Source organism: Leuresthes tenuis, unplaced genomic scaffold (assembly GCF_036924035.1).
Source record: "Leuresthes tenuis unplaced genomic scaffold, fLeuTen1.0.hap1 SCAF_6, whole genome shotgun sequence".
Taxonomy (NCBI): Eukaryota; Metazoa; Chordata; class Actinopteri; order Atheriniformes; family Atherinopsidae; genus Leuresthes; species Leuresthes tenuis.
Window position 1 is genome coordinate 4674188 of NW_027325360.1, and position 18212 is coordinate 4692399.

At 39.0% G+C, this 18212-nt stretch overlaps 1 protein-coding gene across 1 annotated transcript; it reads right to left on the reverse strand.

Moving 5' to 3' along the window:
• Nucleotides 1-9430: 9430 nt before the first annotated feature.
• Nucleotides 9431-18151, reverse strand: LOC140309081 (uncharacterized). Its single transcript, XM_072386915.1, has 13 exons — nucleotides 17904-18151; nucleotides 17598-17774; nucleotides 16719-16823; nucleotides 16220-16366; nucleotides 15608-15745; nucleotides 15488-15527; nucleotides 14267-14367; nucleotides 12170-12303; nucleotides 11328-11487; nucleotides 10716-10832; nucleotides 10550-10619; nucleotides 10052-10177; nucleotides 9431-9839 (listed from the first exon to the last, which is right to left on the reverse strand). The coding sequence occupies exons 1-13, from the start codon at nucleotides 17961-17963 to the stop codon at nucleotides 9823-9825; spliced, it is 1392 nt and encodes a 463-aa protein (XP_072243016.1). The 5' UTR covers nucleotides 17964-18151; the 3' UTR covers nucleotides 9431-9822.
• Nucleotides 18152-18212: the final 61 nt, after the last annotated feature.

Sequence of the window (18212 nt, forward strand, 5' to 3'; positions counted from 1 at the left end):
CCCAAATACCCCCAATTATCCTATAAACCTGAACACTGATACAAGTACTTAGCAGTTGCACAGTATTAAAGCAATTTACCTCAAATTTATTAAATCATCCTAGAATTGATGTGTGTAAATTAGTTAAACAGTTCATGTAAATGAAAAGTAATATTATGAGTAAAGCAAAGATGGTTTAGGGAGTCTTTTTTATTGCAGATCACTGAGTAAAATTCCAGGAAGAGCACTGCATTATTTAACTAAATAAATCAGTTATTAAGAAATGTAATGCAGTGTTTTCACAATGATTTCTATGACGATGGGCTTTGTCATTTTCTGAAGTCTGGCCAGCGTGACGTTAAACGAGCGTGAAATTTAAAGAAAAATCTGAAAATGATGCTTAAATATGTGTAAAATGCTCATTTCTGATTAATCTGTGCAGCTTCAGTGAAACATGAACTTGTCAAAGAGTCGTCTTTTTCAGTGATAATGACAATAATGATAATGATATTGTGCTCTGTACCTGTAGGAATTTCTTCCTGTCAGCTCACACATAATATTTCCCTTTGAACTTCCAGATGTTTCATGGCTGCAGCTCACAGAGGAGCCTTCCATCTCTGTGTCCTTCTGACTGATGTTTGCCAACGGAATTCGTCAGGCTTCCCATTAGCAAGACTCCTCCTGCTTGTCTCAAGAGACACACACTAGATAATACTGACCTAAATATCCCTCTAAAGCAGCCACAAGACATAAGTAATTAAACTGCTCGATGCTATATTTGGAGTTAATAATTTATACTCAGTAATCTATATTTAGTGCCAATTTTAGACTGGATCTTTTAGTGTTTACTCTGGTGGAAAGATGCTCAAAGGAAGCTGTTAAGACCTCAAAATGTCATTGAAAATCCAGCACGGGGTAAATTATCCCCCTTTTGTGTCTTTATTCTGTGGACATTATTTCTTATTATTGCCGTTGCCAATCAAATCACTCGCTTAAATCTTGTTAGGTCCCCTTGTGCTGCTATAACAGCTCTGACTGGTTAGTGCACAGACCCTGCTCCCTTCCAGATGTTCTGTGCTGTCTGGAAGTGGGACATGGACTCTTTGAGTCATTTGGGTTGCAGTGTGAGGCCTTTAGGAGCCCTAAAAAGATGTCTTGGTAGCAAACATGGATTCAACAACTGCTTTATCTAAAATGTTTCAAATTAAACTCAGCAGTTTAGATCAGCCCTAAGGATAAATAAAGGCAGCCAGGTGTCAATTCTGCTTCCCAGGGTGGATCTCACAGCATATAAACCAACATGCATTAAACGTAATGCTACATAAAGCACAAGAAATCAAAAAGATGATACGATGTGGGATTCTTCTTATTTCTACTGACAGCTTTGGCACCATGAAAACTCTCCGAATGAATGAACTATAAATGTGGTTTTCTGAGACGTGAGGTCATGTGATATATGGATAAGTACATCAACGGCTTACCTGTCCAGCCAAATACTCTAATTTATGTGTATTTTGTGTGATAATTCCTAAGAATTATCTAACAAACTCTAGAGACTAAATTACCACTATAGCATTACTGGCCTTCAGTCGAAAGTCAATGTTATTTCCCCTCATTTAAACTGTAAAACCTGCTCACCCTTCTCTGATTGAAAAGGGAAAATCTAACCTCCTGTGCTGATGTATTTATATATCTTTATAATGTAATGCTGAAATCCTGCCAGGAAGGACTTAGTGATTAGGTTTTGCAATTTATGCTTTGATGGAACATCCTTGAAGTGACTCCTACGCTTCCAGGATTTCTCAGAGTGACTTTAGTGTAAAGTTTTATCTGAGACTTGGACAACATTATAGGTTTTTAAAAGATCAAAGCAAAATCTCAAGGTGCACACAGCGCGTTCTGCCTCTGCATATTAAACATTCTATCAAACTTTTCTTTGCATATCTAAGCTCATTCAGGAGATTTCTCCTATTCTCACCCCTCCTGAAGCATGATATGATGCATCGCCCATAAACCCAACTGCCAATATTGCCGTGTTTCAATCTGGGACAGAGAAAAATGTTTGAACTAAAGCACACCTGGGCCCCAAGAAAAGCATATCTATACACTTAATGACAGGTTGATTGAAAAATAAGCTCCATTTCCATTTCCACATAAATCCACTGCGAGTACTCTGTTCCAGGCCGACTGCAGAGGACGCGTCCGCTTCTTCTGCTCAGCGTTAAACATCTGAAGCGAGGCATGTAATGGAAAAAGGAAGAGAAGGGTGCGTTTGTGCGCTGAAGTTAGGTCTACTGCTGTAGATGAATTTGTTGCAGAGGTTTACACACACACAACAGTAAATAACACAGCTGTGTAGTACAGTGCAAATATACAGCAAAGCTGGTTTAAAGACAAAAGGCATTAAGGCATTTCTTTAAATTTTTTTAACATTAGTGTAAAAATCATCGTAAAAATTGCGATGTTTGATCATAATTTCGAGGTATTAAGTCAATTTACTGTACATGTGCTTTCAAAAACCATTTAAGTCATGCACAAGGCAAGCCTGATCTGGAATGTAAACAAAATATAAAGCGGATTAAAAGCAAATCCTGGAGAACGAATGAATGAATGTTTCCATCCCGCTTCCAGAAGCTGAACATTTGCTGTTGCTGTTCAAACAAAGAAGTTCAGAGGTGAGCTGGGTGAAAGCCGAGTGGTACATTTGTTAAGCTGATGTTTTGACCACCCATCCTCTCTGACCTCCTCCCTCCACACTTCCATTTTGTTGATGTAAAACATCAGCTGAACATATTTTGGAGCACTCGGCTGTTCCTGTTAGTACGCAGACCGGCGTAGTCTCATGAAAAGTCATGTTTTGTGTTATTAAAACACATGAAAGCCCCGTACTTTCACCCTAACCTTTTGGCATGCTATTTCAACGCCACAAAATGACACGCTGACAGCTTAAAATGTCAAATGGCATGTTATTTATATGCAGTGAAAGATCATGTTGGCAGACTCTGTTTTGCTTTTTTTAATTATTGTTTTCATAGCTGCTTCTATGTCCATTTATTAGAATAAAATGTAAAAAGTGAAGGAGGAATAATAGCATTAAAGCAAGTGGGGAGAAAGTCACCTTATTGCTCCCTTTGTTTTACTGCAGGAACACACAAAGCATGATGCCAAGGTGAGGATTAACTACCCAGCAGCACAGGAAATTAGAATAAGCACCTTGAGAAAAGCTACTGAAAAGGCATCTGGTCTTTGTGCCTCATGGTGTCGTGCAGGTAGAACCGCAGAGAACAAGTACCTGCAGAGGATGGATGAGAGCAGCTCAGACTAAACTTTACAGGAGAGCCATCTGAGGCCAAAAGGCAATAAGCTCAAATTGGTTTTACAGCACTGCAGCGGTGAGGAGTTCTCACTTCAACACAACATTATAGTCTAATTCTATATGAGAGTAAAACCTGTTAATTGCCAAGGTTTAGTGGATAGAACTTTGGAAACTTTCTTTTTAAGCTATTTTTGCTGCATTGATCTCAGTGACTCACATCAGCCCCAGTGTGAATCCTTGGGTGATTTGGTTCAACAGATGGACAGCATGGAGCACATCTTATAATCAATATTCTCTCTTTTTCTTTTCTTGTGAGAAACATCCCTTCAGCAGTTGCTATGACTGATAATCTTAAAATGTACCCCAACAGCTGCTTGCTGTCATTCATCACAACCAGACCGGGTTTCCATCCTGAGGCCTCGCTGATATTTGCCAATAATACCAAACCTGTGAGCCGAGGTGTTTCATCACAATTAGCTGGACCGCTGCAGGATTCACATTATTCCATATGGTGCTCTAAATGTGAAAACAGGGTGTCTGTGGTGGTCATGAGGGTTGTTCACACATTCAGGATGCTGTTTTTAGAAGTCTGACGAAAAGGTGACGCATGCCAAGAGCCTCTCCGTCCCCACCCTCAAATCACCCTGCAAGCCTCGATGAACCAAAATAGACACTCCATACAACTCTGTGTAGCTGCTATTTATGCTAATAACTCTCATTTAGCTCCTCTTCACCTTTTTCTTGATGGCACAGCAATGACAAGATAAAAGTTAAGGCAAACAGAGGCAAACTACAGCCATGTTTCACGTAAGGAATTAGATTTGACTTTTTATTTTATTTGATGTATTTACTTATTTTTGGTCCTGCAGCCAGTGTAGAAAATTCATGCAGTAAACAGTCTGCGGTATAAATGCTGCTTCTGACATAGAGGAAAAAAACAACATTAATTCACAGCTTCTGTACAGCCTTCACAGCCAATACATACGCCATGTGAGCTCTCATCATAAAACAGTAGGAGAAGATTGATTTAACATCTTTAAGATCTTCAGCCCATGTTTCCCCTTTGAAATGCAAATAAAATGAGTTTAATTTTCTGATGCTCATAAATAAAACTAGATAATTATTATATAAATAATTTTACCAAACAATAAAGAGCCACATCAGAATGAATGCAATCCTCCTTCGACCGTGTTTCTCTCCATGAAAGCGCGACAAAGCAACAAACTGCAGGAAAGCATCTATTATCTCTTAGATAACGACAACGATACAGGTCTGTATTTTCATATCTGTGTGACTGTGTCCCTGATGGATTGGCAACCTGTCCAGGTTGCACCCAACCTTTCGCCCAAAGGCAGCTGGGATAGGCTCCATCATCCCCTCCACCCTGAACTGGATTAAGTGGGTATAGAAAATAGATGGATGAGTGTGACTGGAGTGAATATTATTCTGGAAGCATGGATTCATATGGACAGTTACTGGCTGGTTCTGTTGGCATGTTTTTGTGGTGTCCGTCCAATGATGTTTTTTATTAAAAAATAAAGACTTAGTTAAATGCACTCAACAATGCAATCTTGTTAAAGGGCAAGATTCGGCTGATAATTGTAACAGAAATATTTGTAAATTCCAGTCACTCGCAAAGCAGATGCTGCAGGTCAGGTTTAATGCATTCAGTAATTCATCCTTAAACCGCAGACATTTATCAACAGTGGAGGACAAAATCAGTAGCATTTTTATAAGCTCCTGCTATAACAAATAACCACGAGCTCTTTCATTATATCTCTATCGATCAAATGTATCAAATCCATTAGAGGAGGGATGGCGAAAATACAGCTTTAGGAAAACCAAAAGCGCTGATAATCATTCGGAAACTGGTCGAGTGCCACCAGACAAAGTCAGAAACTGAATGCTTTTCACATGCAAACTAATGTCACATTCTGTGGTTCACAATATGTAATCAACTTTGAGAATTTGCTATACCAAAACGATAGCACAGCAGCCACGCAAGCTGTTCGGCAGCCATCCGAATCAACGCTCTGCCAGCCACGGTTCTTAGAGCCCCCTTTCTGGAAAAGTCGAAGCAGGGTTCTACTTTGTAAACCAATCTGGCACCTCATGATTGAAGAGTTGCATTATGGTCATGAAAACAATTCAGCTTGAATAGAATATTTACTTCAAATTGTGGAGACGTTAGTGGACCAATGCAGACAATAAGAAGAACCCAAAAAACAGCTTGTATCACATTTGAAATAAATGTTCCTTTTTTTTTTGTCTTAAATGAAATTGTTTGTTTTTAATGGCTCTTTTTTTTTGCAGATTCTACTATTGTGGTTATTTATATACTCAGATTATTTATTTTCCAAAGGGCCACAGTCATTTTACCTTTTGATAACAGAACATTTGCACAGTATTGACTGTACCTTTAAGCTGGTTCCTTTAGCTCATCCCTGGCCTACTATGACCTTGGGTCTCCAATATTCAGTTTTCAGCCATGCTATCTTCTTTGCTGCCACTGTCTTCGTATATTAAAACAGAATGCAAATCTGCCAAGCCACCGTGACTTTCCTTGGATATAAATGATCTACAGTTGAGCTGTAATTAGCTGAGGATTTATTCATTGTATTTCTAGCATCGAGATCCCCCTTGACGCTGAGCACAATCATTGTTCCAAATATTGTCACATTTCAAAGCCTCTGCTTGTTTAATAAGATTCAGCAGTATCGCTAAAATCATCTCAGTCCACACAAGAAATTATGCGCTGTTTACTTGTTTTCTAGCCAACTGTCAGTCAAGTGATAACTTGGCTAAATTGTGCCTGAGTCTAGTGGTTGAGTCAGCTTATTACTATGTAAATCCAGCCAAATTAGCATACTCTCATCAGTACAGTCCAGCTGGAAAACTGCACCAATACCAGACTGTAATATTTGCTGCTCCCTTTGCATCACATTATATCGGCTTTTGGTATAAAACTCTTAAAGCAGGTACACTCAATCCTTCCTCCCAGCAGTGTCCTATGTGGAACAACAGCGAGGAAGCAGACATTTGAAGCGATTAGTAAAAGTTCCTTGACTAGTCTACCACCTAAAAATGTTTTTTGTACTGCTGTTAATAAGAAGTACCTTACATCCATCATATGTGAATATCAAATGCTTCAGGAAATATTTACCATGAGAAACAGGAGAGGTTACTAGCTTGTGGATGGCTGTGTGCTTTTGCTAACTTTTTACCCTCTTTGTGCCTTTGAGATCCGTCGTCAAGAGACAATCGGTTATGTTTGAAACAAGTGAAACTCTGTTGTTGGCTACATTTCATCCTTTAAGTATTCATAACTGTAATTTCCATTGCTTAACTCGCTTTAAGCTAACAGCGTGTGACAATTACTGACATCCAATGGTTAAAGCAGATGCTCTTATCTTTTGCTGCCTTCATCTTTTCTCAGTCAGCTCTGCTTCTTCGTGTTTTTCACTTGTTTTGAGGTTGATATTTGTTGGTACATACCAACTGAAATGTTATCTTTCTCTTCACAGACCTTCGTTATTGTCACACACAGTAACTTTAACAGCGATTTATGCCAGAAACTATGAGTTGAAGCTTTTAGAGGGTGGATTTTACATGACTGAGAGCTTGTCTAGTTGAAGCTGTTGATGATAGATGCTTAATGCAATAATAAATACTTTCATTTACATGATATTAGTCACAGATACAGACTAGATCAGAGTTAATATTCACTAATGAGCTCACTGCTGACCTTCAGTCTGACTATAAAAATACACACAGGAACAAATAAAGTTTGCACTGAAAATTGATTTAAACTTAAATTACTCTCTTGTATTATATAGTTTAGACCTCACTAGTCAGAAGTTGGCCTAAGACAAGTGCCTGAGTCACAGACAATCCCTTTCTGTTCTGCACTTCTGACACACATTTTTTCAAAGAATACACAATTCAGTTGTTATCCAATTCCTCCTGAGAAAGTTGCAACAACTCTAAAGACATTTAGATTAAGCCAAGCTGACTCTTAGAGAACTCTGCTGCTGGTTTAGATGAACAGTTACAGTCTGATAAAAACACATGCGCATAAAACTACAGGGACACAAGGATGCTCTGTTGCTCACAACTAAGACATGTACAGCCTAAGCTTGTAAAGGACGGAGCAGACTACAGCAGGTCATGTCAACAAAGATGGCTGATATGTGAAGTTGAATCAATAGAAAGGTAATGTAGAGGCGGAACCCTAGACTAGAAATGCAGCCAGAAAGAAGAAAGCCCTTTAGAAAAGGAAGGACCTGATGGTGTTTTAGATGGAGCGGGTCACTTGGCATATTGATTGAGTTCCCTGCAGAGAAACGTGCCTTGTCTCCACATGTCTGATGTCTTAAGGGAGCAGGGTGGCAACACGTACAGCACATAAGCATGTGCCAAAGCCAGAGGGATTCACAACTTCAGCTGCGCACTGACCTACTTACCTGTGTGACCTGCTTTGTTGTACATTAAAAATGGATAACACAGAGGCCCCAAGAAACCTCGAGGACAGGACGAGTGCTATGATGGAGGGGAAAAATGCCATTTGGAACTGGCCATTAACACACATTTAATCAATAGTTTCTGTAAGGGAAAGTGGCTCATAGCTGCAACACAACATTTCTGTCTTCCACGTGTTTTTAACCAATGCAGCTTTATGCTTTATGGTGACCATAAGCATTACCTCAGTTCCTGTGTAAAGGATGGTCAAGTGTTTCCTCTGTCTAACAGAGCATGAAGCCTTTAGGTTCAGTGAAAACAACCAACTCACATCACGCTACATTGTAAAGAACTTCACTGTAGAACAATGGTTGTTTTACAGTCTATTTACTGTCATTTATTTATCAATATACGAGTATAATATGGATTACAGTGTTCCACAGTGGAATAACAAACAGGATGTCTCATATGTTTTCAGAATATTAATCAGTACCAGCATGTTGCAGCTTGCATGCTTATTTATGTGTTGTTGATTTTCAACTATTTTTAATTCCCAACAGAGAATGTAAAGATGGTGGTAAATCCACTGTACTTATATACTGCTTTTCTGATCCAGTTGACCACCAATGCATGCATCACACACACTCACACACCGATGGACGCATCACTAAGCAATGTGTCTTGCTCAAGGACACTTTGACATGTGCTCAGGGAAGCTGAGAGTCAAACTGACCTTCAGATTCGCAGATGACTACTATTCAGGCTGTACTGGTTTACAGTTGATGCCAGGGATCGGTTAGTTTGGACACTATACTGTATTTTTGCTTGCTCTGCTCTCTCTATGCACAGATCCTGAATGTGGGATCAGCCTCTCAAATCATTTCTCATTCCATTTCTAACCAAACGTTAAGTCTGTCTGTCCACTGCAAGAAAAGATTGTTTTTTTTTTTCATTAGTTTTAATATGAAAGTACATTTATTTTCATCATAGTAACTCACAAAAATCCATTACACATGACTAAATAATATGAACATGATACTAAATGTATTTGGAGATATTAAGATAAACTATTACTTGCTATGATGAACGATACAACTGATGCTCTTTCTACAGTGCTCAGCCTCTCTGCAAATAAGAGCCACACAGAGGACTTAACAAACATTCACAAACATCCTATGTCTCTTTAGTAGCAAGTAAAGCTTTAGCTGAATAACAAGCATTCGGTTTAAAAGACTCCCACAAAGAGTGATACAACCCGAGTCTAAATTGGTAAGTTTCATCTCAGATTCATTAGCTGCCTGGGAGGCTGCACACCAGGTTTCACTGCTTGGCTTTGGTCTTGTGAATTTTTATCTGAGTTGTTGCTGCTCTCAGTTTACCAGAGTCACATATGAATTCACACAATAATAATTATTACTTTATGACTCAAAGCGATTTGCCTCCTATGTGACAGAACATCTTCCTCCGCAGTCAGACTCCACTCAAGTTCAATGCTTGGATGGTGTGTGCTATGCTCCCACCTTGTGGGCAATGTTGCTGAATTGATAGCTGATGACTGCTTTTACCTACACATTTTGAATTGATCAGATGTTATAGATCAGTAAAACACTTCATGTACAGATGCAGCCACCTAATATGGCAGCCTGCTTCATGAGTAGGTGTTTATTACCCAGCTGATTCACTGCAAACAGAAATAAAAGTAATATTGATAATAACATCTTCTTTTTTTAATTATTTCCAATAGTTTTTTTCTTTCTTTTTGATTTGATAAAAGAAGATTTACAGGGGGCAGAATTAGAGACACCCGAGTCCTTTGTGATTAACTCTTTCTTGACTGGATCTGAATATTTCAGTTTCTGGACAGCTTGTGGGGAAAAAGCTGGTAAACCCAAACATAGGATAGATATTCATTAAACAAGCTAAGTTTAGGCTCAGTCTGATCTGTCAAACAATGCTTTCATACCATTTGAAACGAGATGCAGATGTTGCTTACCATACTATTTAATGTTTATGGCTGATATTTGTGATGAAACTGGGTTTGTGAACATTTGATAACCGGAACTCTTCATTCAACTTGCAGCTTCATCTATAAACACAAGATAGTAACAAAAAAAAGTCATTAATTTGCAAGTGAATAGGGCTCCTCCATCATCATCATCATCATCATCATCAGTGTAGATTTGATAGGCCACAAAGCCTTCTGATCAGTGACGATCAAATGAGCAAAAGCAGAAAGAATTCTTGCTTCTTAATACTTTATTTTCTCACTTCCACTGTGTGGTGCATGTCTCTATTTACCCTTTTTGCCACTCTTAGCGGACTTCTTCCTTTCCTTTCCTTTTTTAGTCGGTTGAATGCTGTTGCGTTTGATCTCCTCTCGGGTTGGACAGGCCTGCTCTTCACCCTCACTTGACTCAAGAGGGTCTGTGAGATGAGAGGCAGATTTTCATTCAGCTCATTATTCAAAACAGCAGACAGTCATGGAAGAAAAGCCTCAACTGTAATGTCGTTTGAAGCCATATGTGCAACAGCATTTATGAAATATGTTAAACGTACGATGGCATTTTTATTGGAATCAGTTCATGGCTCTTAAATAAATAATACCCGACATTACAGCAGGAATAGTAATAAGCTTATGGCCAACTAAAGCTTCTTTATGGGTCTCAAATATCCACTTTAATTTCTTGAACTTGCATCTGAAAACTGAATTCTTAGGAAAATAAATCCAGCACGAAAAACATTTCTATTCATTGTCTTTGCAGAGCCAAGTTCAGTTTAAATGAACACCCTCCTCACCTAGGGGGGTCGCTGGCCTCCTGTTGTTCCTCACCTCAGAGGAGTTGATTTTCTCCATCAACGAGTAAACCTAAGGTAGAAGAAAACGCAGAAGCACAAATGCTCATTAATGTGGGGAACTGATTAACCCCAGTAACTGAAACAGAGCATCAGAGAACTGCAGCACCCTCTCTCGGTCCTCGCTGCTGACATGAGGCTTCTTTGTCGTTGCACTTTGCTGTAATCTCCCTAGCAGGACTTTGATCTCCTCCAGTTTGTCTATGCTGGACATACCGGACCGCCCCTGTGCAGGAGAGTTGAAACACTTATTGAGCATCACGAGGAGGACAATCACACAACAATAACTATGCACTGTTGAGCAGCCGAAATCCTGTATTTAGCAAGAAAGGTCACAGATTCCACAGATGTAACACAGAAATAAAGAAATGTGCAAACAACAAAATGATTTTTAAATGATTTTCAGAACATTTTCACTCTTTTCTGGAAACATAGTTTGTAGTTTCATACGTTAGCATGCTAACATTTGCTAGCACCTGCATTAGAAAAACTAAGGCTGTTGGAAATGCAACTGATTAAGCAGATGCTTGATTAGAAAGAAGAATCTTGACAAATTAAAAAGTCAATGTGATGATGGTACTAAAGGAAAGTCAGGAGATCGTGGTGTGATTGCAATTTATCTTGAGGCATGCGAGACCTCAGGGCAATCTTTTCACTTAGAATGACAAATGCCAGCCTAATGGTGGTGCCAGAGTAAAGTCAGGATCTAGAGTTGTCCAACCTCCGCAGGCCCGGAGCTCATCAGAAAGTAGAGGTTGCGTATCCCCTGATCAGTAGTATCCAACACATCTTCCAAGTGATTCAGCTCAGATTTTAACCTTTGAACGTGGTCCGCCTCCTGCTTCACCTTTGCTATTTTTTTCTCCTTTAGCTGCTGAAGACTTTACATAAACAGAAGTTGTGCGTTAAGACAAAATATGCCCCTCCAACATTATAAAACTAACTACAAACATGGCACTGCAACACATGATAAAACTTTTAATGGCCCCTCTTAAAGATGTCCCAAACTCTGCTGTTGCTGATGATATTTCTTGAATCATGCAATCTGTCCCGGCTGCATAAAAATATTTACTGATAAGTCCATAAAAGGCTTAAAAAAATTTAACAAGCCACCACATCCAAAAACACTCTGGAGTGCCCTAAGCCGCAGGAAGAAAGAAGTTGGGAAAATATCTCCGGAGCAATCAGCAGATACATCAGTCAGGCCCAACATCTCACCCCTGTGAGTTATTGCCAAGCTGGCAATCTTCAATCTTATGCTGTCACCAAAAAGATGCTTTAAAATTATTATGTGGCCGCAGCCACAAGCATAAGCCATGTAAGTTAGAATACAGGTGCAGGGACCCAGACTAAAAGCTCACAGCATGTGGCAAGACGAGCATTTGAAATAGATTCGGGGTGTAAAAGAAAGTGACATTAATTAGATTGATTAATAATAGCATTGTGTCAGCATATGCTTCTTACTGGGGACAAAAAGTAAACACTGACACTTAAAAACTGAATGACACAAAAGAATAACATTCGGATTAAGCAGTCAATGGTGTAATGTTTCAGAGAAAATACCTTTTACATGCAGGCTTCTTACTGCACTTGAGTTCAATGTAGCGAACCTCCAGATCAGCCAGGATCTTGGTCTTCTCCCTGATAACTTCTTCAACATGAACTTTCTCAACAAGGAGCTGCTCCTTGATGGCTTGCTGTGAACAAGACATAACTAGCTAGTTTTCATTAAGACAGCAGTGATGGTTGATCTCTGTCCAGCTTCAGTCAGTTTGAATGTGGTGTTCATTTCTCCCAAACTAATCATCTGACTAATCATCAGACTAATTTACTGGGAAGAGCTATTGTATAATCAACTGTACCAATAGATTCAGGACAAATTTTCTTTTTATAAACTTAGAAAAAGTGAAAAGAGAACAGCCAAACGAATTGCTGTGATTTATCAAGACAGCTGGAATTCAGGCTCAGAGACATGGATTTAAAGTGTTCGTTTCCTGTGTGTTAGATTTTAGAAAGTGTATTATTGTAGAATATTTTGTCTCTTTGGTCATGTTAGCTGGTCATGACAAAAGCGACATAAGATTCTGTATTTGCTCCAGATATTTTCAGATTGGGTTTATAACTGTCCTTCTGATGGATGCTTAAATAGCATTTATGATCCTGATCCCTTGGTTTACAACTCAGATGCTTTGTCGATATTATAAATTGAGAGATAAACGCGAAAAAGCTTATTAGAGACGACAATAAAGTGGCAGAAAGTATGTCCCCAAAACAAGTTTAATTATCTTATGACTGTGCTCACATGTAACACGGGCTGCACAGTGGATTCTATATATACATATGTATAATAATAATAATATAATAATAATAATAATATCTATACCATAATTTCATCCATGCTTAATTCCTCGCCCATTTTCCCTTGTCCTAATGAAATTATCTGATATAAAAAAGTGTTGAGGATAAGACATAAGGAGTCATCTTTTGGACTATTCAACCATATCCAGAGTCTCTGGTTTCATTACCTATTGTAGCATTTATCATAGTGAGCTTGGCTGACCACTGTATCGCACATTTTACACATTTAGAGTGTTGCACTGTGTGTGCAATAAACACACCTTCTTTTTAGTGCTGCCGGGGGCTTATTTTCTTTCCATATGAGCACAAATGTGGAAACATTACAACAATAATTGTGCAATGTGTGTCTGGTATACAAAGCTGCAAGCTTTCACAGCCAAAGACTCCACTGAAATGATGCAATTTAACTCTTTTTTAACTCTCCCAACATTTTGAGAAGAATACTTATGTCTGAAAAGTCTGCATAAATCACTGCATAAATGTCGAGGCCAGAGAGACCGTTATATATCAAAAACTCTAAAGGAGGAGAGGTGAGACAAAGAGAACTGTTTACTAAAAAGGAATATTCACTCACTGATGATTATCTTCACACTGCTCAAATAAGTCGATGACTGCATACTCATGATATGTTCCAGATCTCAGCACGTGAAATATAGTAGACGATTGTGTTTGTGTGTGTGTGTGTGTGTGTGTGTGTGTGTGTGTGTGTGTGTGTGTGTGTGTGTGTGTGATACCAAATAAAAAGTAAAGGGAGGCAACCACTCGCTAGAGAACTCGTGTGAATCTGCAGGGAGAAGGTTTGTGTGTTGTTCTGCCCTTGCAAGTAAAATACTTAAGCCTTAGAGTGATTTTTTGGTTTCAAACTGTTGTCTGTGAGTGAATTTTCTAACAACTTGTTGACCTTCTTCTCAAAACTCAGACTTTTATTCACGCTGAGCTGAGCTGTTAGGCTGCTACAGAGGAAACAAGAGGGAAAAATGCTACAAATTGAGGAAAACATTTCAGCGATGTTTGGACGAGAAAACAGGAGTTGGAAATAATAATATATAACCGAGGAATAATTTATAAGGACCATGTGATGCTTTTAATCAAAACAAAAGCAAAGGAATCCTGCCAGAGACAGATAAATCTCAGCCTTCCTTGGAAATGACTCCACAGGGGCTCCTGCTATCATGTGGATATAGAATCATGCTTTCACATGAGTTTACATCTTTATTTCTTTATATATTTAAGTTGTTGCTGTTGGATTTGGCAGCACTTTGAAAAAAATATGCATTACTGATAATTAAATGTATTGATTACCTGCACTTCTGCAAAGTCCCGAGCCTCCCTTATAGCATCCATATCCTCCATCAGCTTCATGTCGGACTCAAAGGTGTCAAGCTGATCATCTGCAGAGGCGCCTAGAAAACACAAGGAGGCTTAACTTGTTTTTTTTCTGGGGTTCCAGCTCGAAAATGAGTGTTCTCGAGTATTTCTCTACAATTACAAACCATCTTGGTATCAAAATAAAGATAACACCTCTGAGGCTTCATGAGAGCTGGATCAACAACCCCCTTCCGCCCCGGCTGGGTTGAAGAGGTTAAAGACATCTGTACCAAGAGCAGGAATATCCAAACAGAGAAGAGGATGTACAGAACCAGTCGAAATTACCCCAAATTTAAGAACTGTCTGTAGTTTAAATCATAACTTTGAAATAACAGACTATGAAACAGGCGGCAATAACAGGCAGTATTTCATCCAGCTTCATGAGGTTGTTTCCTGCTCTAATTGTCATACTGTTCCTGTTTCTTTAAGAAATATCCATATTTCTATCAGTCTAATAAGATTACATCATTTCTAGACAAAAGTCATCCATGAATAAATATGCAATTGTTCAATTCAAAATACAATGTACCGGTAATATAAATGTAAATTAAAAACATGGAATTTCTGGGCTGATAATCGTACCCGATTTTCTGTTTGCTGTGGCTGCTCCCAGTCTTATCGCATTATTGTCTTGTTTTGTCATCTTGTTTTTCTATGTGATAAATCAGCTGTGCTGCTTTTCATTCATTGTCTGGTGTAATGATTCTCAGCCCGGGGCATCAGGATATAATATCTGTTTTGGCCTTTAAACCATGGGAGGAATCGATGGGGAACACGAGCAGCACTCTGACTTTCTGAGGGGTCGTGGCTGGAAAGGTTTAGACCCACTGCCATGGTTCTTTGTGCTGAAAAGCATCTCTTATGTATCGCCTCGTGCCTTTTCATCTGTGGTAAATTAATCGAGTTTATCTGGCACCTTTTAACCATATCGAGGTTCTTTACACTGTGTTGAAGTATATAACGTAAATGAAAACAACTTCAGGAGCGCATGTTGGTGATTTCATCCCTCTTGCGTCTTGTTGAATGTTTTCAGATGATGTTCCAGCAACTCATGTTACACACTTCTGGGAGGTTTAAAGTTCATGATTTGTACCAACTTCAGCAGGAATGTGCTTATAAGTAAGACGTTTTGTTTGTAGCTGTTCTTCCACCTACCACATTGTGCAAATTCAGCAACTTCCTCAGTTCCCTGCACCTGTTAAAAAAACAGTGACTCATTTAAAAAAGCTCGACATCTTAAACAAGGTGGCAGATTAGGCTCTTTTCCATTCTTACCTGCTCTTTAACGCTACTCTGCCCAGACATTTCAATGGACCTTTTCAGCTCCCCTTTTTCTGCAATCAGTTCATGCAGCTTACTGTCCATTTCCCTTCTCCTCTCTCTGACTTCATTTTCCATCTGAAACTGCAAACCCTGATGGACAGAAGGAAGGCGACCACAGAATGGAAAAGTCTGAAACACTGGAGGCAGCTTTAAGAAGTTCTTGAGGAATGGTCTCCATGGAAGGGCGGCTGTCAAGAAGCCGTTCTTAAGGAAGGGAATCAGGGAGAAAAGGCTGAGCTGTGCCAAATGACACAAGAGCTCTCCTCCAAGAAGCCTGGAGAACTATTCCTGAAGACTCCTTAAAGATGACAGAATGACAGAAAGTCTAAGAGGGTTCAGGCTGTGTTGGAGAATAAAGAAGCTCAAACCAAATATTCACTTTCTAGCTTGTTAGAATTGTACAGACTTTGTTTTTGCCTGATGTACTTTTGGTTAGGTTTGATTAGATTTGGTTAGGTTTAAATAAATTGCTGCACCTATTTAATTTTTTCCTGGCGGTATATAAAGAAAGGAGCGCTGGTTCGGGACTTTTCAGGGAACTCTACAGAAATTGTGTCAGACTACCCATGGGTTGAGATGATGAGGCCTTTCCACTGTTCCACTCTCAACAGCAGCACACTCGAGCTTTTTCTTTGCTTTCTCCAGTTCTACCTGTCCACGGATAACTGCAACCTCCTTCTGGTCCAGCACCTTTTCCTGAGCTTGGAGTTGCTAAAAAAAAAGAAAAAATAGGTGAATGAAACAACAGTTCAGTATTGAACGCTAACATGGCTGCTTTCCAACAGCAGAATGGGGTATTTTATGGGTAAATGTCTCCAAATAGTTTACATATCTGTACAGCTTCACAACAGATTCTGCCCATTTAAACACGTCAAACTTTCCCTCCACCTTCTCAAAGAGAAGACACATTCAAATAAATCTTATAGTTCATTGTACTTGAAGAGGAACTCACTGATATCTTCTATCAGTATATACAATACAAAGTATCAGTATTCCTCTGTGCCTCTATCCTCCCGGCGCATTTTAAGCTTCTAATGGCTGACATTAAAACAGCAAATCTCACCTGCTTCAGGTGCTCAAAAACAGACGTGTAGGAGGTACGGATCTTCTCAGCCGCTATTATCTTCATCTTCATTTTCTCTCGTTTGTTCTCCGCCTCTCGTATTTGCTGACACCGTGACAGCAAGATATAAGACGATTAGAAATACATTTATGCAGCGTAAAGAGTTCCTGTTCAGGGCAGAAAACACAAACCCAAAGTGCACACATGACAAAGTGATTTGTCATATGGGCCTGTGGTCACTAACAAACAGCTAAAGCAAAAAAAACAACACTTGTGACTTTAGGGGGCGGAAAAACATCACAGTGTCAAGACTTTCCCTTCATTTTAGTGGGTTTACATCAGTATAGAAAGACAGATGTTTCACTTCCATAGTTCAGAGGCTCAAAAGTAATCTGTAATTTCAGTTTTAGCTCTTGAACAAAGATGTTTCTCAGTGTTGACTGAGAGTGAACAAGCTGTGTTTGACATTTTGTGGATGTGCAGAAATTTTATTTGCTTCGTAAGAAAAACTACTTTTGTGATGATGTGCAACATGTCAGAAATGCTCTTCAGCATGTCGGCAACAACGAAACTTCACAGGATTCTGCACTGCCCACAAACCTCTGGTCTTTCAACAATTAAAAGAAACTAATACAGTTTGCAACAAAGGAAAAATAGATGAATAAATGAAAATAAATAAATGGCATGAATTGTGCATGTGTGGTTGCCAAAAATGCAAAAGTTTCAAAACATTGTGCATCAATTATTGTTTAAAACGACTTCCTGTCAAGTAGGAGACATGATGGTAGCTTAGCTTTTACTCTTAGTCTGCTCTGCTTCCCCCAAGTGACCAAAACATACAGTTCAGTTCAGATTTACTGTCCGAGCATTCAAACTCACCCGTTCCAATGTGTCATCAACCTTGTACGTTGTAGGCTGAGAGTTTAGCACTTTCATTAACCCGTTCAGCTTTTCTTTTCTTTCCCTCACAGCAGCTGTTAGGCTGTTGTACTCCCTGATCAAGAGTTTCTTCTCAATCGAGAGTTCCCTCTTGCACTTCTCTTGCTCTGTTTTTTGCTAAATGAAAAGTCAACATGACAAATAGAATTATTTGGTAATGCTATCCAGAAGTGAAGTAAACAGATTGCTGTAGCCACTACATACGCAGTGTTAGCGTCGAATATTGTCTAGCTAAATGAGGCTCACCTCCAGAGACGGTGGACTCTGTTGTGCAGGGTTTTTGTCCTCGTTCATCATGACTTCCATTACTGGTTTGTCATCTGGCCGATTCTGTAAACATTGAAATTCAGCTTTACCCAGTCCTACTCACAATTAACAGCATTTATTCATTTTTAATCATATGATTAAACAGAAATACATTATTTAAATTGACCAATTTTGCATGTTCTAGATGTTTGAAAATTATTCCCAAAGTGTGTGAATAAGGCTTTCATATAATGGAATAAAAAAATAAATCAATAAATACAGATATAAAATGTGTACTGAACATATTTA

Excerpts from the sequence above, each read along its gene's own strand:
- LOC140309081 (XM_072386915.1), bottom strand. The coding sequence starts at position 17,963 with ATGGAAGTCATGATGAACGAGGACAAAAACCCTGCACAACAGAGTCCA. Across the intron at positions 16,367-16,718 it reads TTTTTGAGCACCTGAAGCAG|CAACTCCAAGCTCAGGAAAA; the intron begins GTGAGATTTGCT and ends CTTTTTTTTTAG. Across the intron at positions 11,488-12,169 it reads AAGAAGCCTGCATGTAAAAG|TCTTCAGCAGCTAAAGGAGA; the intron begins GTATTTTCTCTG and ends GTTTATGTAAAG.